At 41.4% G+C, this 23,863-nt stretch overlaps 1 protein-coding gene across 2 annotated transcripts in view; it reads right to left on the reverse strand.

The window, feature by feature from the left end:
* The window catches only part of SYNPR (synaptoporin), a 325,420-nt gene that overhangs the window by 104,160 nt on the left and 197,397 nt on the right, over nt 1-23,863 (reverse strand). For both annotated transcript variants that reach the window (XM_047690207.1, XM_047690218.1), the window contains one exon: nt 17,064-17,188. In XM_047690207.1, the coding sequence (XP_047546163.1) occupies nt 17,064-17,188 (125 nt within the window). The remainder of the gene's footprint in view (nt 1-17,063; nt 17,189-23,863) is intronic.

Consider the following 23,863-nt stretch of genomic DNA (forward strand, 5'->3'; position numbering starts at 1 on the left):
AAACTGACAAAAATATATATATATTTAATGGTTAATTATCCATAGCATTTATTCTCTCCTAACAACTGCTTGTGGTGACTTGCATAAACACAGGAGAAACCAGTCCCTTCTCATTCTGGCAAGGAATAAACTCAACCTAGAGGAAAGTAAGAATAAATTCTTGAAAATTAACCCTGAAGACAAACTCATATTTTCAAATCTGTGAGAGAAGAGGGTTTAGCAAACAAGTACTCTTTGCAACGACTATTGGGCAGACTGTTTTTTTTTTTTTTAAAGATTTTTTTATTTATTTACTTGACAGACAGAGATCACAAGTAAGCAGAGAGGCAGGCAGAGAGAGGGGTGGAAGCAGGCTCCCTGCTGAGCAGAGATGTGGGGCTTGATTCCAGGACCCTGAGATCATGACCTGAGCCGAAGGCAGAGGCTTTAACCCACTGAGCCACCCAGGCACCCCATTGGGCAGACTATTTTTAATGCCAACATTTTATGAGCGTTGGTTAAGATGAGCACCATGACGTGAATTAATTTGATACATGAATTCTTAAAAAGTTCTATCATGCTGTGTAAATTTAATTTGTTAATTTAGGCAATTTGTCATAGACCTCCTTATCATTAGTAAAGATTAATAGGGCCTTAATTCTAATTATTCTAATTATTTGCACTATGACTCTGTGTGATGGTAATATCATGTAAGGATTTTAGGGAATCAGTGCAAACTTTTGTGTAGTTGAGAACTTGCTGTGGGTCTTGAATGAGACGTTAAACTCTGTGTCTCAGTTTCATCAATGTTGGTTTTTTTGTTTTGTTTTTGTTTTTTGTTTTTAAAGACTATGCTCCATGAAAAGAGAATCTCTCTTCTTTTTTAAATTTCCTTCATTGTCAGGCCCAATGCCTGGCACCATACTGAACCTTTGTTATATCAATTAATAAATCTCATAGGAGTTCACTGAAGAATGTTGACTTAATAAAGCAACTGGAATGGGGGGAGTACAAGATATCTTTGCCAGGGATCAGGGGTAAAGAAGGAAGAACATGGTGTTCTCCAAAAATTTTTGCCAGGAATATACATGTCTAATAATTATATAACAAGATGTTTATGTTCTACAATGATTAAATAAGTGCATTTACTGTATTCTATATTGGGAAGAATGTGAAGAACCAAGTACGTTCATAACCTCTTGGTGGGCATATAAATTCTTTACTGAAGAGGCATTTGGCAAAAATCTATAAAAAATTAAGGTTTATATACCTTTGCCCTAGGAACTTACCTTACACACGAAGCCATAAAACTATGTTAATTGTAGCGTTATTTATAATTGTGAAAAACTTAAACAGTCTAAATGTCCATCAGTAGGTGATTGGCTTAATAAATTTCAGTAGAGTTGTGCAATAAATTCTGGTATAACAATGAGCCCAAAAAATGTGGTAGATCCATAAGGGCTGACATGGAAAGATATAAACAATTTTTAAAAAAAACAAACACGGGGGCGCCTGGGTGGCTCAGTGGGTTAAAGCCTCTGCCTTCGGCTCAGGTCATGATCCCGGGGTCCTGGGATCAAGTCCCGCATCGGGCTCTCTGTTCAGCGGGGAGCCTGCTTCCTCCTCTCTCTCTCTGCCTGCCTCTCTGTCTACTTGTGATCTCTGTCTGCCAAATAAATAAATAAAATCTTTAAGAAAACAAACAAACAAACAAACACGAATTAGTTTGCCAAATAAGACTTACACTTAGAATCAACCTGCATAAAAAAATGAGAGTGCATGCAAAGAAAAAGTTTGAAATGACATCCATCAGAACTCTTGATAGTGACTACCTCTGAGAAGTTATATTAAAGGAGGTTCTGATATTCTCATTTCCTTCTGTATGGTGGGATTTCTCAGGACAGAAAATAAAATGTGTCCCTTTTTCTAATAAAGTAAAAGATATTTTAAAGTGTAGTTATAAACAACAGAAAGTAAGACTGTTTGAGATGATGGGATGTAAGACAGAGGAAGAAAGATGGAAAATGAAACCCTTGGTAGGTATGCTAAAATAATGCATGAATATGGAGACTGTTGAACATAATTCTCAGCTAATTTCAAAAGATTCCAAGAGCTAATCAAGTGCATCTCAGAAGAAGCCCTAACTTTGCGAGTGGTTCTTTTTACTTTCTACTTATTTCTGATATCTTAGTGCTGGGCTTAAGGAGCATTACAACTACAAATCCTTCACTGTAATCAAAGATGTTCAGGCTCCCTGATTAGTAGCAGGGAACTCTCAGCTCTCCAACTCCTGCTTCCTTCCAAATCCACCTTTTTGCCAGGGAAATGAGGATCTGCCATAGCACTAATCCCTCTGGAATAACTTTGTTAGAAAACCATGTCATTTATTTGACTCCTTAACACCTAGCCTCCAAGTGACAGCTGCTACTTCACCACAGAGTCTTTCAAAATAAAAAGTGAAAAGTTCTACAAACCATATCAGCCACAGCTCATTTATTTCAGAGTCTAGCCAGCTGCAAAAAAGGGAAAAAGGGTGATCATTACAGCACCAGCCTGGAACTGTTTTTCCTTCACAGTTTATTCCTGGACGTGGGAAATCAACTGGAAGGCAAATGCCAGTAATTCTGAGCCCCAAGGAATACAATGTCTCTAAAAACCATTCTCTAAATCCTTCTTGCCTGCCTAGCTTGCCTCTCTGTGGGGAACAGGCTATACAGATCTGGGAGGGAGGGAAGGAGTCACTGGAATTAGGGCAGTTTGTCAACCTAAGGACATCATTGCTGTGCCTTACAGTGCAATGGTGAATAGTCTTTGAGGTAAGCCAAACCTAGATATTCAAATCCCGATTTTGCCATTGATCAGCTGTATGATGTTGGGCAAATCGATTCAATCTCAATGAGCCTGTTTCTGCACCTGCAAGTGCAATTCACAGTCCCTGTCTCATAGAAATGTATCTCCCAGGGATATTAGAGCACAATATACATAACGTGCTTTGCTCAGCTCCTCTTATATGGTAAAGTTATCTGGCTTTTATTTGATCATAATGATTCTATTCATGATGATGACTCATCGTCATCACCATCCCTGTTGGAAGAGAGTTGTGTGTGGCTGTAAACAACTCTGTTGAAACACTCATGGACAGCAGAACTTTAGACAGATTTCTAGGTCTGACGTTTACTAGCTGTGTGATCTTGAAAAACAGTTAAGCCTCTGCATGCTGATCTGTAAAAAAGGGAATAAAAATACTCTAGCTCAGCCTTTGTTACAGTGTGGATTGACAGTTCAGGGGATAATGACCATACAGATAGTTACACACACACACACACACACACACACACACACACACACACACACACACAAGATAAAAGAATTAACTATCCATCCTACTTTCTGATTTCTACCCTCATTTCTACTTGGTCTAGTGGGGAGAGGCAACTAGCTCTTCAGCCTTTTTTTGGCAGGGGCTGGGCGGGGGGACATGGTCAAAAGCACATAATAGGATGATCGTGAAATTGCTACAGTTAGCCCATTACTACACAACTTAAATTACTATTTGCTTCTTTGTCATTTATTGTTCTTCCTTCTAAGAGTAGTATGTGCTGACAACAAAATTTGGAAATAACAGAAAAGAGAAACATCCATTTGCTTATTCATGGTAACTTTCTTTTTCTGTTTTATCATGCAAAGTATAACAAGTACGGCAAGTGTTTGCTTCAGCCAAAGTGTAATCTCAAATATTTTTAAGAAAAATCTCTCCACGTTAAAACACAAAATATCAGGTGATTGCAAATTGGAGCTCTACTAATTTCTCCCTAGGTCCCCAATTCTCCACCTTCTGTGTGTCTAAGAATCACATGGGGACTTAGTAAATGCCAGTCCTGGGCCCCCCTGCCAGTGATGCTGAGTAGGTAGGTCTCCTGCAAGATCTGGAATCTCTATTCTTACAAAGCTTTCTACATGATACAGACACACGTCGGGGGCCTGAACCTCACACCAGGAGAGATTCTAAAGCCCTGAGTCATGTCCAGGCCCCTGCATTCCCACAGCTGGATCCTAGAAGGGGAATCAGGAACGTGAATCCCAGCCTTACAGTTGTCATCGCTGTTTCACACTGGGCCCTGAGGTTTTTACCTTCCTGTTCTGACTGCAGAGCATCTGGCAAGCAGGCAGCTTGAGCACAGTGCCTCCTTTTTGTTTGACCCTGTGGACCCCCTGACAATTCAATTCATTTCATGGCTCACAAAATGCCATTATTTCCAGGTTGGGTGGCAGTGGGAAAGGAGAGGGAACACAGGTCCCCACCTCTCAATGACACCAGCTTGACCTCATACAGTCTATTGTGTGACTTCTGGCCACCAGCTTGATAGCTCCAGGGGATGCAAAGAATGTTCTAATATTTCTCTGTTTCCAGAAAACAAGGAAGCAGAGGTGAAGGTTAATGGGACCTTGGAACAGGCACCTAACATTTTCAAGGGACAGGACATACATACAGATATGAGTGGGATGTTTCCTTCAGACATTCCTAGCTGTTACTATAGCCGAGTTTCTTTGTTCTTTTCTTTCTTTCTTTTTTAAAAAAATTTTTAAATTAACATATAATGTATTACTTGTTTCAGGGGTACAGGTCTGTGAATCATCAGTCTTACACAGTTCACAGCACTCACCATAGCACATACCCTCCCCACCAATGTCCATCACCCAGCCACCCCATCCATCCCACCCGCTCCCCTCCAGCAACCCTCAGTCTGTTTCCTGAGATTCTTTGTTCTTTTCTAGCAACTTGGTCTCTGTCTCTCTAATTCTTGGAAGGAAAACAGATGAAAGATAAAACTAGAACTTAATTTTATAACTTTGAAAAAAAAAGCAATGTTTGCATCCTTCCAAGGTGTAATGCTTCTCCCAGGTAATGAGTTCTGTCCACTACACTCCCTCATGCCTGCTCTGTAAAATGACACACAGTGAGACCAAGAATGACATAAAAGGCTCACTCAGCATACACTAATTTAATCTCTGCCACTTGTCAACTCCCTCAGGGAGCTCCATAGAAACAAAAGCCTTGATTACATAACGTACAATCATTCTCAGTAAGTGACTGCCCCCCCCAATCCTGGTCTTGAAAAGCCTGTTCAGATTTTACCTAAATAGGACAAATGCCAGTGCAATCCCTATGAAGTTGAAAGAAAGAGACTTGTATAAATTAATTTTCATTGAATCTTCCTATTTCCTTCTGCTTTCTCTGAAGCAGCAGCAGCAGAGGCATGATCAGGGTTCCTGGCCAAGACCAAGTACCACTGTTGCCCTAAGAAGGAAATCAATGTATTTCCATCTTCATGGAATTAGTGGTCTAATTCATTCTTTTTTTAAATTTTTTAATTTTTTATTAACATATAATGTATTATTACCCCCAGGGTCTGTGAATTGCCAGGTTTACACACTTCACAGAACTCACCACAACACATACCCTCCCCAAAGTACATAACCCAAGATCTAATTCACTCTTAAGAAAGTTTCAGTTCAGGGGCGTGTGGGTGGCTCAGTGGGTTAAGCCTCTGCTTTTGGCTCAGGTCATGATCTCAGGGTCCTGGGATGGAGCCCCGCATGGGGCTCTCTGCTCTGCAGGGAGCCTGCTTCCCAACCGCCCCCCCCACCCCCGCTGCCTCTCTGCCTACTGTGATCTCTCTCTGTCAAATAAATAAATAAAATCTTAAAAAAAAAAAAAAAGCTTCAATTCAGGGGGCGCCTGGGTGGCTTAGTCAGTTAAGTGTCTGCCTTCAGCTCGGGTGATGATCTCAGGGTCTGGGATCCAGCCCTGCATGGGGATCCCTGCTCAGTGGGGAGCCTGCTTCTCCCTCTGCCTCTGCCTGCTGCTCCCCCAGCTGGTGCTCTTTACCTCTGTCTCTCTCTCTTTTGGTCAGATAAGTAAATAAAATCCTCCTTAAAAAAAGAAAATTTCATAGCAACATGGGCGGGACTGGAAGAGATTATGCTGAGTGAAATAAGTCGAGCAGAGAGAGTCAATTATCATATGGTTTCACTTTTTTGTGGAGCATAACAAATAGCATGGAGGACAAGGGGAGATGGAGAGGAGAAGGGAGTTGAGGGAAATTGGAAGGGGAGGTGAACCATGAGAGACTATGGACTCTGAAAAACGATCTGAGAATTTTGAAGGGGTGGGGGGTGGGAGGTTGGGGACACCAGGTGGTGGGTATTGTAGAGGGCACGGATTGCATGGAGCACTGGGTGTGGTGCAAAAATAATGAATACTGTTATGCTGAAAAAAAAAAAAGTAAAATGAGAGTCTAGTACACGGTAAAAAAAAAAAAAAAAAAGAAAATTTCAGCTCAGTTTTCTCATTTTATAGATAAGGAAAACAGGTTCAAATTGGAACTCTGTGCTGGTCATTGCGTGTTTGCTCTCAGGTCTCTCTGCTCCTTCCACGTTCTTTTCTGCATTTGGGGGGTTTGATTGCCTTACCAACTGGCTTCCAGTTAGGTTCAGCCAATGGGAAGCTCCAGTGGGAGCTTAGAGAGGAGCAGTAAGGGAGAAGCCAAGGTATCTCTCCCTCTCTTCTTGCTGTTTTGGGCAGCATCTCTAGCAGTGGCTGTGTCTCTTTCATGGTTCATGCTCCTTCTGGATGCCTCCTCCTTCCATAGTCCCAGATTCTGCCCCACAGGCCCCACCCTCTGCTCTCATAAGACCCCTTCTTCCCTTTATGCCTCTTGCTCGAGGGTCAGTAAACACCTGTCCATAGGCAAAACTGAGGATATTTTGCAGGTGCTTATATAATGTTTAAAATTATATATAAAATATATATCAACCATTCTCAGCTCACATATACCATGTGAAAAAGGCAGTGGGGTGGCTGGATGTGGTTCAAGAACCTTACTTTACCATCTCCTGCTCAAGACTTAGGGGCGGTGGTGGTGTCTCACAGTGGCTAACCTCTGGATTGTCTCTTGGTCCCCTTTCTGATCATTCAACCCCTGTCTCCTCTGTTCCCTATCTTAACTTTTAAAAATTGAGCCAAGGGAGATGAGCTCTCTTTTCCCAGCTGGACCATGACTGATACCAGCAATGACTTGTTTACAACCATATTTCAAGAAGTAGAATTATTGTCCATTTTATAAATTTCTTATGGCTGTCTGAAATGTGGGTGTAAACATGTCTCAATGGAATCCTGTCAAGTTTCCATTTAAGTTAGGTCAGCTGGCTGCCTATGTGTGTGTTGCTGACCATCCTGGTTGATATGCAGTGTTGAACAACTCATGGCACTGGAAGGCGCCTATAAGCCGAAGTTGGCCTCCATGCTCACCGAATGCTACCCAACATCACTGGCAAAAGTAATGGAGAAACCTGGGAAAAGGTGACCCGCAGGGTTGAGTTGTAGATGTAAATTCCCATGGACGTGAGACATGGATGATGATGTGAATGAGAAGCCCTACATACCATACAGTCCCCTCTCCACCACCTCCACCCCTGTCCAAACCACCACCAGCCCTTCCCTGGATGGTTGCTGCTGTCTCCTAACTAGTGTCCCTGACTCCACCACTGCCCCATGCCCCCTTAAGACTGTATTTTATAGCCATAGGAAAGATCTTTCAAAAACATAAAGTTGCATCGTTCTGCTCCTCAAAACCTCCAAAGACTTCCCATCTCACCCCCTTATAAAATCCAAATTCCTCATATTATCCCATGAGACCCTGTGTGATCCAGCTTCTTTCTGCATCTTCAAGTTCATCTCCTGCCTCTCTCCGTCAGCCTCATTCCAACCCAGCAAAGCTGGTCTCCTTGCCGACCTTCAGACTCTCCCCGAGCTCAGACATCAGGCCTCCACACTTGCTCCTCCACCTCCCAGGAAGGGTCTTTGAGGCAAGCTCTGTTGCTTGCTCTCCCCCTCTCAGTTCCTGCAGGTCTGCATTCCAATGTCACTTCTCAGGGAGGCTTTCCCCAACCCGGTAATCTAACACGGCACAGCTCCTCCGGCAATCTCCTAGATCTTCTTAATTTCCTGTCTGCATTGTCCACGCTGTTCCCTTGGCTGAAAACGTTCTTTCCTCTTCTCTTTCTACCGGCCTAAATGCTACCTCTTCAGGGAGGCCCTTCAGGATCATTTCCTGTATATAGGTGTCCTTTAACTCTCTCCACGCTACCAATATTTATTTTGCTTCTCCGTGCAATGTTCACCTTCTTCCTGGAAATTACCACTACTCTCTCTGTGTGTGTATTCTTTGTCCATGTCTTTAATGTCTTTCTCCCATCCCTGTATAATTGTGAATTTTATGAGGGAAGGGGCTTTGTCCACTTCACCAGTACATACCATGTGCCCACGTAGCTCAGGGCCCCGTACACTAAAGAATCCTCCACCCTGTTAGAGGCCATCAGTCACCCAGCCACATGTCTCTGGGTTTCCATAATGGTTTTCAAATGCGAGCATCTGAGATCTCTGCTTGTAGGCTTTATTGGGCTGCAAGTGTGGGCTTGCTCTGCAGGTAGTGCCAGGGAGTTGACAGGAGCTGCAAGTGTGGGCTTGCTCTGCAGGTAGTGCCAGGGAGTTGACAGGAGTGGTTTTTGACCAATGGCCAACAGGAGTTGGCAAATAATCATCCCATCACTTGCCTGATAGAATTACTCTGAAGCATATCATCTGTGGTTTCCTAGAAGTCCAATCGCCCCAATTGATCATGGTGGTACCTTGCCCATGAATCTACTCTTTACTGGTTTTCTTCCCTTTCGCCATGCCTTACTGGTGCTACCAGGGATCACCTGCCCAGACAACTACAAATCCTTGTGTCAGGGGGTGCTTCTGTGAGAACCCAGACTAAGAGATCATCCTAAGTCCCCACCACCACCCACCTTTTGGGGAAGTGTTGCAAGGTAACTGCTCCAATCTACACAGGTCAGGAGAGGAATTGTTGGGTCGGGGGGCAGTAATATGTCATTCACTAATTTTTTAATCTAACTCATTCCATGCATCGGCCACAGTACACATTTTCTGGGATCTCTGCGGACACACACTACAAATGAGAGTTCTTGTCTTTACTGCAGGAACCTCCAGATATGGCTGTCCTCATTCTTGGTCTACAGCTATGCTCTGGGGTCAGTTCCCTGCATTATGTTCTATTAATCAAGGGTATCTGGATGGCCCAGTCAGTTGAGTGGTTGACTCTTGATTTCAGCTCAGTGGTCACATTCTCAGGGTCCTGAGACTGAGCCTTCATCGGGGGTGGGGAGGGGCATGCTCAGCAGGGAGGCTGCTTGAGCATTTCTTCTCTCCCTCTGCCTCTGCCTCTACCCCAACTAGTACATGCCCATGCTTTCTCTTTTTCTCTCTCCAATAAATAAATAAATCTCTTTAAAAAAAAAAAAACAACTATTAACCATATGTACAAAAAGGACACTGCAATTCAGTGAACTCTTCATGTATGCTAAACATGACTTCACTGAAAGGTCACAACCATTCAAGGGGAAAGTACTATTATTTCTTTCTTACAATAAGGAACCTAGGTCCAGGGAGATTATAACTTGCCCATCCACTACGTGACAGAGATTGGATTTGAAGCCAGGTGTTTAATCTACCATTAACCCTTTGGCTACACCACCTGCAAATCTCCCTAGCTCTCCCTGCCCCATAGAACCACCAGGTCTCATCATACACAAAATTTATTTTAATGTACAACATTATGATGAGATACTGTAGTTATAACGTTTCTGAAATGTTAGCCAAAAAGAGTGAAACCCTTCGGTAATGAGAAACAATAAACAAATGCTTAAATGTAATTGCAAATGTAGCATTTCCTGAACACAAGGAATAAAACATTGCAGCCCTTAACATTTTTATTTTCCCCTAATTGGCACTTACGATAAAAAGAACAGTTTATCACCACTGCTTTAGGGTATGGATCTTAGAGAAAAAATGCTTTTCCCCCAACAGAGCTAGCATTACTAGGTAATGGCCCAAACTCCACAGATTTCCTGGCATCACCCTGTACCTGTACCCATGCTCCAAACAGGAGTGGCAGAATCAGAGCAAGTGGCTATGATTATAAAGGGGAGAACAGGGCTTATGTAGCCAGTGCCCAGCTGAGCACCCCAGCTTGCCTTTCCCTCAACTCAGAAGACCCCATCTCAAATTCCATTTCAAGAATCATGAAGAACAGACCAGAATCTCATTCTCCTACCCCAACTCAGGCCACACAACCCCGGAAGTACTGTGCTAGTGCCACTGAGCATTCTCCATTCTGTCACTTTGGGAGGATTTCATCTCCCATTAGTTAAATAAGAAAAAAATACAGACCTGATGATACCTTTAAGGACAACCCAAATAAGCATTAAAGAGCTAAAAACAAGTTAATAAATGTGAGACACTTAAATATGTATGCACTTTTTAATGTTTGCATATGGGAGAGAGACAATTGGGGAAGGTACCTTTCTGGGTAAAACATAACATAATAAAGGGGTTGTTCTATTGTCTTGGGGATATTTTTGCTAATTAACTAAAATTATTATCCTTCTTAGCTCTCTATTTTTAATTCCTTTCTTGATGAAAGTAAAAATATTATACTAAAAGAGAACTTATTGAAAGCCAGGCCTTGTTTTAAGCATTTCCCATATATAATTCACTTAATACAATACTGCTGTGAAATACGTAACACTGTCTCTGTTTCACAGAGAAAACAAAGATGTAGGCAACTTTCTTAATAAAACATAGCTAGTAGTTATGAAAAGGGATTTGAACCCGGCAGTCCATCTTTTTAGTTCAAGCTATACTATATTGTTTCAGTAGATTAATGGTATAAAAAGTCATAAAATCTTATTGTAGAAAATTTAGAAAATGTAAAAAGTATAAAAAGAATATTTGAATCATTCATAATTTTACCACAGAGAAAGAAATTAACATTTTGATGCAATGATCATGACATAATCTCCATAAAAATGATTTAGTTTTTGTTATTTGGGTATACCATGAGAAAAGAAGTGTGGCTAACCACTATAATTAGAGAATATATTTGGAATGGACTGACAAAGTATAAACTATCTTATACAAAATTTATTTTGGAGGTGCCATAGATCACTTCCAAAATCTAAGCAATCTTCTATTTTTCAGAAACTGAGGTTAAAGTACATGCTAGTATGACTTCTAAAGGAAGGAATCCACCATATATGCTAAGATACCACAAATACAGAAAACCAACTTTGGCTCATATATGAGACCTGAACTAGAAACCATAAGGGGAGATGTTCTGAACTGAAGGTACTGATTTCTAACCAAGTTGGTTTTCACATGATCAACATTATACAAGATGGGGAAAAAAAATTACACAAGATGAATTTTGAGTGAGAGTAAATAGGAATTTATCTTTATCTATTATCTGTCTGTCCATCCGTCCGTCTGTCCATCCATCCATCCATCCACCCATTTTCTTTAATGTTTGTAATTCAACCAATACTTAGGTTGGACTACCCCAAAGGAGAACCTGCGATCACAACATGGGAGCAAACTGTTTTTGGAGGCTTCATCTCTGAAAACACCAGTAAGTGGAGAATTGAGATAGGAATGGGAAGGAAGGTAATAAAATGTGTGTTACTGACCAGATTTCCACCGTGGGCTGAGCTATCCTGCTGGATACCTCTCAGAGATGTTATGAAACATGCTTTAGAGTTGTACCGCATGAGAGGGGAGGAAGTTGGGATTCTATTCTCCAACTTACATTTATTATTGGATGAGGGCTGCTTCAGGAGAGAGCGACTCCCCAGCATTTCTGGTCTGTCCTATATATTGACCAAGCCAATTCCCCTGGCCACAGAAAGACTTTTAACAGTCATAAAAGCTTGCAGTGAAAGGTGTAGGCTTGCATGGTGAAGAACTGGGAGATGAGGGCATGGCAGTATCTGTCACAGCCAGGTGGTACAAAATAAAACAAAATCAGAATCATTAAATAGGTATAGTTTTGTTTTCTGGTTAGTCACTTTATATAATGCCCAAAGCATCTCCAATATCTTTAAATGTTATTTGAGAAAATGATTTTAGTGGCTGCCTAGCTTCTAATTTTTTTATTATGTTATGTTAGTCACCATACAGTACATCATTATCGATGTAGGGTCCCATGATTCATTGTTTGTATATAACACCCAGTGCTCCATGCAACCCATGCCCTTCTTAATACCCATCACCAGGCTCACCCATCCCCTCACCCCTCCCTTCTAAAACCCTCCATTTTTTTCCCAGAGTCCATAGTCTCTCATGGTTCATCTCCCACTCCAATTTCTCCCCCTTCATTTTTCCCTTCCTTCTCCTAATGTCCTCCATGCTATTTCTTATGTTCCACAAATAAGTGAAACCATATGATAATTGACTTTCTCTGTTTGACTTATTTCACTTAGCATAATCTCCTCCAGTCTCATCCATGTTGATGCAAAAGTTGGGTATTCATCCTTTCTGCTGGTTGAATAATATTCCATTGTGTATATGGACCACATCTTCTTTATCCATTTGTCTATTGAAGGGTATCTTGTTTTTTTCCACAGTTTGGCTATTGTGGATATTCTAGTCTTTACTTTTATGGGTATGCCACAATTTATTTAACTGATTCCCTATTTGGGGGCATAAAAGTTGTTTCTAATTTTGAAGAACTTAAAATGATACAACAATAAATACCTTTGTACACACTTCCTTTTCTATATCTCTGGTTATTTTTTTAAGGATAAATTAATCAAGGGCAAGCTTGTTAATTAGCTAAAGCAGTAATTAGTACTCCTTAATCTACAATAATGCTTGAAATTGGCAGCAAACCTAGTATTTTTAATTTTGCTGGGGGGAGGGTCTCAAGACATGTAAGTGACATAATAATTTATTTTTCATTTTAAATCGTCTTGTATTCTTTATATTCAGTTCTCAAATAATGGGAGATCCTTACACACTGGAAAATTTATTATTGTTTAGCCAAAGTGGGAAGTTTATCACCACATCATCAAATGAGCTAATTACTTACAAGAAGCAGGAGGTGAATGTTCTCTATAAACATCATCTCACGCAGGCTTAAGGTAAGACCATTAGAATCCCTGGAATTTTGCACTCTACTTGTCTGAGGGAAAGTGTACCGAATTCTCCTGGTCATTCTTCAACAGTCTGGCACAATTTCTTTTCCACGAAGAAGTCCTTAATAACCACTATCAGTTACATCCACTGGTCTTTTCATAGTTTTTGCTTCTTTACTTCTTTGAAGTACTGGGTGGCGCTACTCATGCTGACTGGTAGCACATAGGACACATTCTTACCTGCTGTGAAGCCTACACTTTGCTGGTTATCTCACCTCTTCTTCTCTGCTTGGCTCTTCTCGGTTTCCTCAGTCATTCCTCTCGTCCTTCATTTGCAGGCATATCCCACAGGTGAGCACTGTACTCCCATTCTTGCATTTCTCTTGGTGACCTCTCTTCTTCCGGGACATTCTTTTCATTACATGAAAACAACTCTTTTGCACTTCATTCTGGCTTTACCTCTCCTTCCATGGGCTTAGCACAAACCTTCTTGACAGAAAAACACCTCAAACTCCGCATGATCAAATCCAAATCTACATTCTCTGCTTCAAATGGTTTTCCCCATGATTCTCTTTTCATCAGCTTTAGCTCCTTGTCTCTATTCAATCCCTCAGAAATTCCAGGTCTTCTAAAATCTTGCCATGAACCGCCTTTCCACTCTTGTCACTTTTCTCTACCATACTTTTTGCTCTGACTCACCATGCTTCGAACAGTCTGAACGTTGTTTTCTTTAGTTTTTATTCAAGTTAGTAGAATATATGAAATCTAAAAGTTTAGAATTGATTTTCTATGTGATGTTGTCCCAATTTTTCTCCACTCAGTCTTCTCAGTCAGAGTAATGGTGATCTGCTTCACTGGGTTGGTGTAATGATCACATAATATACAGGAAGGTGGCTAGTACAGAGTTTGGCAGGCTTATAGCAGACTTGCAATAAGAATTTGTGGACTTATTTATTCATCACTTGGACCCATCAGAACTAACCTTTGCCATGAAAATCTTTGTTCTCATAGCCCACAAACTCTCTGCTCTAACCTTTAGCTTCCATTTGACATGGATCAAGGATCCATGCAGAGTGTTAGTTGGCATTCTTTAAGTATACTTTCTATAAAAATTAAAATTCTTATCATAAAAAAACTCTACTTCACACTTCTGCATATAAATGGCTAAAAATTTTGAATCCAGAACCCTCCAAACTATCAAATAAGTTGTTTTTTTTCTTAAACCAAATTAACACATACAGTAGGTGAGAGAACAGCTAAATATTTCTTGCTCATTTTGATCAGGAGTCAAAAGGAAGGTCAGAAGACAAATGTTTTATGCCCATAGTAAAAAGAATATATTGCTGAATGTAAATTCCTTCTGATATGAGCCAAAAAAATGTACATATGGTGGTATAAAGGAGTTACACGCTTTGTCATATTTATCAGAAGCAGCATGTGAATATTTTGTAAATTATCTAGCATTTTCTAAATTGACTTTATCCCACACCTGTTAATCTGATAAGGAAGTTAAGTAGCTTTCTTTGCTCTGTCATTTACAGCCTTGGCATTAGAGTTTATTGCCTTCCTTGTGTTTGCAATTAACTGAATAGTTAGAAGCTGCTGAATGCTCTTTTTTTATTTCTCAGATTATGACCAAATCATTGGCATTGGCTTGTAAAGTTTTGGGAGAAAATAACCTTTTGAGTGATTTACATCACTAGCCTCTTGTTAACCCAACTGCTTCTGAAACAAGTGACATCAAAATAATCTCTATAGATTCTAGATGTGGTCACTTACCACTGACAGCTTCCCTAAGAAGATAATGGCACACCATTCTGAATTATCCAAATGTATGAATGAAATTGCTACTCTAGTAAAAACAGAGCCTCTTTGGAATGGTATGGATATCTCTTAGATGGACACTAATGGGACAAAAGTGCAAAATATTCTGTGGGTTGAGTGGGCTAATCTTGATTCCTGAATAGTAGACGCTAAGTGTTATACAGATGTGGTAAGCAGAGTGCCAAAAGCTTTCTTGTTTTCTTCTAGAACAGTGGTTTTTATAGTGCTTATAGGAGACCTAGGGTTCTAAGGAGATACTGGAGGTGCTGCAGTGGGGGAGGGGGCGATGTGTGTAGCAGGGACAGGGCGAAAGAAGACCAGCTCTATGCTTGAAGCCCCTTTCCTCACTGGCTTCAGCATTCTTGGGGACTCCCATCTGTTCTAGATACAGAGCTTCTGAGAAAGGTAGTGGTTGGAAGATAACTGTCTGCTACTGAAAAAATAATGGTGGATTATCTTTGTCTCAGAACCCAAGTAAAAATATTTCAAAGAAGTGGGCCCCTGTCTTCATAGATGGCAATAAACATTTTTATCCAATTTCTTCAGCTGCCTTTTATTGGGCTGGTAACACGTCTTGGGAAGAAAATTAAGCCCAATACCGGAAACTGTTTGCTTGGAGTGTATTTTCAAATATACACTTAGCCAAGGATTGCATGAAATTAAATATATTACCCTGCTCTCCACCAAAAACAAAACAAAACAAAACAGGCACTGTTTTCCTGTCTAAACAGGTCTCTTGATTACTATCTTCCAGTCTGAGAGACAGAGGGACCTGTGCTCAATGTCTAGTGACTTGCTGATCTTCAAACGTTAATGGATTGACCTTTGACTCATCTGCTGCTACCAATCATTTGGGAGAAAATCATTGGAGAAGGCAATGTAGACTTTACAATTTCATGAATAATGTTACCAAGCATCCTACCCTTGTTGTCCATCCATTGACATTTCTTATCTCCTATGCTAGATCCCAGCCATTGGTAGTTCTTTTCTCCTATCCTAGATCTCACATATCGATCAGTGAGTGTGCACTGGGCTTGGTCATTCTCCAATACGCCAAGGAGCGCATCCAGAACTTCAGAAGTGTCAAGCACTTCTTCCCCCACCCCCATTTGCCTCATTTCTACTCACGCAGGGAGTTTTTATTACCAAATTACCAGGGCATCTATGCTTAATATACCTGAGCTTTGTACTCTCTTATTAGTTTAGAGAGTATCTACTTGAACAGAGGTGTCTCCAGCTTTTATGAGTTCTACTCTTAAAAATCATTCAGTATTCTGGTATAAATGCTACTTCCCATGATTTATTGGCTATGAGCTGAGGCACTTTTGTTTTGGACTAGGGAAATTTCACTAAATCAATATAATAAGGATATGTTCCATGACACGCAGATCCTCTGAGATGCTCAGTGAGAGAAGGTGTCTGCAGTCAAACATATTTGGGAAACGTTGTATTTCTCTTGGTGATTCAAAATGTGCATTAGAAAAGCAGAGTTCTGAGAAGTATTTCTTAAATTTATTTGACCATATCATTTTTAAATTATCCCTCACGCCTTCTCTCCCTCCCTCCTTCTCTTCATTAAACATTAAATATCTAGAGCTCATGGGAAATATATCGGAAAACATTGTACTTTCCTATTTAAGAAAAGTTTTCAGGGGACAATTTCTACCTTTTTCTGTAATTCCAGAGCCAGCACCATGTCTGACACAAGATGATTACTCAATAAAAGTTAAACTGAAGTGAACAAGAGAGTAGATAAAGGAGATGCCAAACATCGTGCTGAAAGTTGTTTTAAAAAATAATACCAGGGACACCTGGGTGGCTCAGTCGGTTAAGCATCTGACTTTGGCTCAGGTCATGATCCCAGGGTCCTGGGATCAAGTCCTGTATTGGGCTCTTTGCTCAGTGGGGAGTCTGCTTCTCCCTCTGCCTGCCACTCCCCCTGCTTATGCTCTCTCTCGCTTTCTCTGTCAAATAAATAAAAATCTTAAAAAAAGAAAAATACTAGGCAGGGGCATCTGGGTGTCTCAGTTGGTTGATTGTCAGACTCTTGATTTTGGCTCAGGTCATGATCTCAGGGTGGTGAGATCGAGCCCAGCATCAGGCTCTACGTTGGGTGTGGAGCTTGCTTAAGATTCTCCCTCTTTCTTTCCGTCTGTCCCTCCCCTTCCTCAAAAATAAGAAAGAAGGAAGTGCCCTCTCTGTGAGCATGAACAGCCATTCCCTACCTGAATGGGTAGGCAAATGCTATGTCAATGCTGAGGTTACTTTCCGTCTTGTTGACACAGTCCACACTCAGCCGCAGGCCTCCGGAATAGCCACCGCATGTTGCAAATGCAAAGATTGCAAAAAGCTGTGGAGAACAAAGAAACAAAAGAAAAGAGTTATTAGAATCACACTAATCGAGTGAAGTATTTCATAGGAGTTCAGTGTCTGGGTTGAGAGAGGTTACGGTTCTTCTAAAATATGGCATCATATATGGTTCAAGCAGGAAGATGAAAGCCAGGAGGATGATGGGAACTGCAGAGGCGGTGTCTGAAAAAAATAATCTGGCAAGCTGGGGTAACTGTGCTTGGAGGAAAACTGAATGCGATATAAAATATCCATGTTTGTGTAAAGAGCTGTCATGCCTCAGAAGGTAGAGATAGGATCTCACATTAAAACAACTGGAAAGTCATACACTGAGGGATTAATGATGGAGGTCTCCAGGTTGAAAGAATTTGAGGTGTCTCTTTGCTTTCCTCCTTTGGTATTATCTGTATTTTCTGCAATTAACATTTTTTATCTTATGAAGTAATATAGTTTCTGGGTTTTTTTTAAAATTTATTTTCAGCATAACAGTATTCATTGTTTTTGTACCACACCCAGTGCTCCATGCAATCTGTGCCCTCTTTAATACCCACCACCTGGTTCCCCCAACCTTCCACCCCCCCACCTCTTCAAACCCTTCAGATTGTTTTTCAGAGTCCATAGTCTCTCATTGTTCACCTCCCCTTCCAATTTCCCCCAACTCCCTTCCCCTAACTCCCCATGTCCTCCATGCTATTTGTTATGCTCCACAAATAAGTGAAACCATATGATAATTGACTCTCTCTGCTTGACTTATTTCACTCAGCATAATCTCTTCCAGTCCCGTCCATGTTGCTACAAAAGTTGGGTATTCATCCTTTCTGATGGAGGCATAATACTCCACAGTGTATATGGACCACATCTTCCTTATCCATTCGTCCGTTGAAGGGCATCTTAGTTCTTTCCACAGTTTGGCGACTGTGGCCATTGCTGCTATAAACATTGGGGTACAGATGGCTCTTCTTTTCACTACATCTGTATCTTTGGGGTAAATACCCAGTAGTGCAATTGCAGGGTCATAGGGAAGTTCTAATTTTAATTTCTTGAGGAATCTCCACACTGTTCTCCAAAGAGGCTGCACCAACTTGCATTCCCACCAACAGTGTAAGCTCTTGGATGGGAAGAATAAACATTGTTAAAATGTCTATACTGCCTAGAGCAATCTATACTTTTAATGCCATTCCAATCAAAATTCCACCGGTATTCTTCAAAGAGCTGGAGCAAATAATCCAAAAATTTGTATGGAACCAGAAGAGACCCCGAATCGCTAAGGAAATGTTGAAAAACAAAAATAAAACTGGGGGCATCACGTTACCTGATTTCAAGCTTTACTACAAAGCTGTGATCACCAAGACAGCATGGTACTGGCATAAAAACAGACACATAGACCAGTGGAACAGAGTAGAGAGCCCATATATGGACCCTCAACTCTATGGTTAGTTAATCTTTGACAAAACAGGAAAAAATATACAGTGGAAAAAAGACAGTCTCTTCAATAAATGGTGCTGGGAAACCTGGGCAGCTATATGTAGAAGAATGTTGATTTTTTTTTTTTTAATGGCATAGTCAGAATTTGAGAGCTAAAGGGCTGGGGGAGAGTAGATGAGTATCTAAAAGGTACTATTTCAGAGTCTCTGATTTCATTATAGGTCAGCTCAAAGCCTCCCTGATTGTTACCTCTCTGTATTAGTTGCTCTTTGTCAACTATTAAAAGGGTTGACTGGTTACCAACTAATGTCATAGTCTATCCTGGTATAGAACATGGGTCTGTGGGAATTAGGTACTGAACATTAGGAGCAAGAAATCAGGGAAGGCTTCAAGAAAGAAGATGCATCTGGGAGACCAAGGATAGCCCAAGATGGGAAGCAAATGCTGAACTTTGTCTGCTTAGTTTGTCTAAATTCAAAAGTATTTCCTGCTCATTTCCGAAGAAAGTCAATCAAATGCACTTAACACTAACCCATGTTGTAATACTCCCACTTATTTTATTTTCATTTTGGAATTCAGCTTCTCAAGGTAGTTTGGGGTCCCATTAGGAACACTAGCTCATTTTGTACAGTAAAGCAGAATTATTGTGCAAGGGTTAAGTGCATGGGCTCTGGAATGTGACCTTGGGAAGGTTCCTTAATTTCCCCATGCCTTGGTTTCCTCATCAGTAAATACAGCACTGATAATAACTCTTCTGGGTCATTTTGCTATTCATGATATAAAGCAGAGAGTGGCTGTGGACAAGAAGGCTGCTGAAACTGGCAATGTTACCACGTCTAGTCAGAAAGCACAGAAGGGGACATCTGGGTGGCTCAGTGGGTTAAGCCTCTGCCTGCAGCTTGGGTCATGATCCCAGGGTCCTGGGATTGAGCCCTGCATCGGGCTCTCTGCTCAGCGGGGAGCCTGCTTGCCCCTCTCTCTGGCTGCCTTTCTGCCTACTTGTGATCTCTCTCTCTCTCTCTCTACCAAATAAATAAATAAAATCTTTTTTTAAAAAGAAAAGAAAAGAAAGCACAGAAGGCCAAAGGAGTATTATCCGTAATACCTGCCATCTCAGTCTTACTTGGTAGTGAAGACTTTCAGAGCTGTTGGCCTCAAATGGCCATCTTACTGTAATAGGAAAAAGGTGATTAGTGATAAAACCTTCATGGGGAAAGGAATATTTGGGGACCTCTTTTTTTTTCTGTGTGAGGCAATTTTAAGTTTTTAGTTTTTAAAATCAGTATTTTAAAAATGGAAACCATTTGACCAAAAAACATAGTAGATATAGTAAGAGAAAACTGTGTTTATATGGGTTAACGTGTGCAAAGCACTTAGAACAGATCCTGGCAGAGGACAGGACTCGATAAACATTAACAAATGTTATTACTCCAAATGGATGTGGAAGGCTCCGTGGTAAGATGTTCCAAGCCATAAAACGGGAAATTCAGACTTACTCTCTAGCTAAACTGACACGACCAACAGTCCCAGTGAACCAGAATCCAAGCACTCCAGAAAAACTGATCTGTTTTGCTTTGCTTTGCTTCCTAATTTGCCTCATCAATAGCATTTGAGGAGGCGTTCAGAAGCTACTCCAAGCCACTCCACCATCTGGAGCTGATACACACAGAACACCAAGGCTGAAGAGAACCAGGATTTTTATCCCTATGGTGTGCATCTGCTCACTTTTCACGACCAAATGCTCTCTTTCTGTCAGCTCATAGTATTGGTAGGAATAAAGAGGAAGTGAGTTTAAGTGCTCAGTGCTTAAATCTAAGTTGCATTATAGAATATAGGATGTCTCGGCGCTTCGTGCCATATCAGAATCCTGCCTTTGGAAAGACTTCTTCCAGAAGAAAGAGTGGGATAATGGAGCCCCAACTCTGTGGTATGGCTATGGAGACAGCCCTTCCCCCGTTCAAGTGTCCTCACCTGTAGGCCAGGAATGTCCTCTGTGTCTTCTTGAGTCACTGAGAGAATTTAATAAGATGGAATACATATTTACGTGCAGCCCCTCTCAATTCATGCGGAGATTATGTGGTAGTTACACGTGGCCACTTCCATGGGTCAAGACGCCTAAGTGTGTAACCAGCACTTGTACATGTCAAGGTTAGGAGGCATTGTCTATTCTTTGCCATTATTAAGTGCCTACTATGGGCCAGGTACTGGGCCTGGCACTTAACATATGTGCTCTTATTTTCTTTTAACAGCACCGGGGTGTGTGTGTGTGTGTGTGCGTGTGTGTGTGTGTGAAGCTTAGCATTCCCATATTAAAGATGTAGCAGAATAGCATAATGGCTCTAAGCAGGTGCATTTAAAAAAATTACTTGAAACATGAAAATGTAGCAAGTTAGAGTTGAAGGGACATAAAGATAAATCCTGTTAATTTCAGTGCTTAATAGCTATAAGGGAACTACCCTTGGCTTTTCATCTTACATTAAAGTGCTTTATATACAGTAAGGTATTATTAATACTACCATGTAATGAACTTAAGATGGAATGATAAGTATGTATTTAACTATTCAAAATGTTAGATGCATAGAAGGAAGGTGTCAGACTGTTAAAACCGCACACACTACTAGTTTTTCTTTTAACTTCTATCAAGCTCTGAAAACACAAGATGTTGTACTTCAGTTAAATAAGATACCTATGGGCTTTCTGGTTAACTTTCTCCCTTCCCCCAGTCTTTACTGATTAAAGGGAAATCACACTGTGTGACCGATATCAAATTCACATGGGTTGGGTAAGGATTAAACAGATAATGTCTGTACAACACTCGGAGAGTCAGATCCTGCTGAGTGAATAACGTATTACAGGCATGGTTGATTCCATATTTGGGAGAGTAAATCAACTCCTTCAGACTATATCAGCCAGGGGCCTAGTTCTGTAATTGGAATACATCAAGTCAGAGTGGGGAGAGGGGACTGGAAGCTCTTTGGTGGGTCAAAATTCCCTTATTGTTGAAGAGGAATGTACAGTGAGAGGGAACTCAGAAAATACTCTCACAGTTTCCCCTCCCAGAAGTCTGCCCCGCCACTCCTCCCTAGGTGGTGGGGGCAGAGCAGTTGTGGGAGTCAGGCAGAACCCGAGTTTTAGTCCAATTCTTAGCTGTCTGACACTGAGCAGGTTATTTAACTTCTCCAAACATCAGTTCCTACATCTCTTAAATCAGGACTAATTCACTGGTTCATTCAGCAGATGCTTAATGGTGCACTTACTCGGTTCCAGCTGTGGGGGAATAGGAAGATAAAAAAGAGAAAACGCAAAGACAAAGAGGCTGCTGCTCACTATGGAGCTCAGCTCTGGATAGTAGAGAGTCAGAAAGAATGCAATTCCAAATCGTGTTATGTGTTTTCAGGGGGAGGCTCTTCTAGACAGGGAGGTACACCTGAGGAAAGTCACATGTAAGCTAAGACCTTGAGGATGAAGGAGAGGAAGCTGTGGGGAGTGGAGGGAAGTGCTCTGGGAAGAGGGAACAGCTCAAGTGAAACCCCAAGGGAGGAAAGGCTTGCCAGGGGAAGGTCAGCGTGGCAATTGGATCATGAAAGAGGCTGAGAAGAATAGTGTTTACCTCACAGAGTTTGGCATGCTTTAAGCTGGGAGAACATATGTAAAGCGTCAAGTTCACAGCCCTCAGCAAACATTAAAGTATCTCCTCCTCCTTCTTCCTCTGCTACTATTACTACTACTACCACACTACTGAAGAAACCAAGAACTCGAGAGGAAAATTGTCCCCACTTGGCTAGAGTAGAGTTGGAGCTAGTCCTGTCTCTGGACTCCCTGAGTCAGCATTCTTCTAATTAGCTCTACAATAGCAGGGAGAACAATTCCCAGCCACCTGGGTGGGAGATGACTGTCAAATGTTCCAGTCCTCTTTGCCCAGAAGTGCACCGTGGTGCTGCAGTGGCCTGAGGTTCTCCATATTTCTCTTCAGTGTCTCATAGACACATACGGGCAAGCTCACTAGTCAAGCAGAATGGATGTTTTGTGCTCAATTTGTTCTCCCTCCCTCTTTCCTTCCTTCCTTCCTTCCTTCCTTCCTTCCTTCCTTCCTTCCTTCCTTCTTTCCTTCCTTCCTTCCCTCTTTCCTTCCTTCCTTCCTTCTATCCACCCTCCCTCCCTCTTCCTTTCTTCCATCCTTCCCTCCTTCCACTCTTGATTGGATGGAGGATTTTATTTTATTTTTTTTTTTAAAGATTTTATTTATTTATTTGACAGAGAGATTACAAGCAGGCAGAGAGGCAGGCAGAGAGGCAGGCAGAGAGAGGAGGAAGCAGGCTCCCTGCTGAGCAGAGAGCCCGATGCGGGGCTCGATCCCAGGACTCTGGGACCATGACCTGAGCCGAAGGCAGCAGCTTAACCCACTGAGCCACCCAGGTGCCCCTGGATGGAGGATTTTAGAAGAAGGTTCTTGGAAGACATTGTAAAGAGATAGAAGCTTCCTTAGCTTCACAACCATTCCTCTGAGAGGCCGTTAAAATTAACAAGAGGAAGGTCTGTGTGTCTTATAGATCCTTGACTCTGCAAGGCAAATTCTGGGAGAAAGAGCTGCTATGTGGCCAAGATGGAATGAGAACTGGAGGCGGGTCCTGTGTCTGAAAAGAGAGAAGAGCCTGAGGGGACTGAGTATATGAGGTATAAGGAAGCGATGAGAGAGGGACTAGGGAGAAAGACCTCCACTGGGTCTACAGGGACAAAAGCAACTTGATGAGAGATGTGAAGACAGGGAGTCTGTGTGTGTGCACATGCATGCAGATGTCATTTTTCCACATCCTGGGCTCTGTGTGTACATCCTCAGCTAGCACTGTGTTCCTTCTGGTAATGCAATCTACTCACCTTTGTAGATACTAGGGTCATAACCTTGAGGTAAAAGTCCATTTACCCAACCAAGTGAAATTATAAAATCCTTTTGCGGCTATCTTTCCTCAAGCTTCCAAATCTCAAACAAAGCAGACACCTCACCCTCCAGCACATTCTAAAATAATCAATGATCATAGGCACTGTCCCAATCATTCACTTCCCTTGAATTCAAGAGACAGAAATAAATCTCCTGAGATGAACTCTCATTTCATTACTGTCTTGGGTGATCTACGGCTCTGTTCCTAACAACAAAAAATTATTCTCTAAATGGACAAAATTAACCAGCGGAGATTTCCCTTGCATGCAGACTGATTAGAAATATATTCAGGTGAAAGAGAAGCATTCCTTTGCA

Source organism: Lutra lutra, chromosome 1 (assembly GCF_902655055.1).
Source record: "Lutra lutra chromosome 1, mLutLut1.2, whole genome shotgun sequence".
Classification (NCBI taxonomy): domain Eukaryota; kingdom Metazoa; phylum Chordata; class Mammalia; order Carnivora; family Mustelidae; genus Lutra; species Lutra lutra.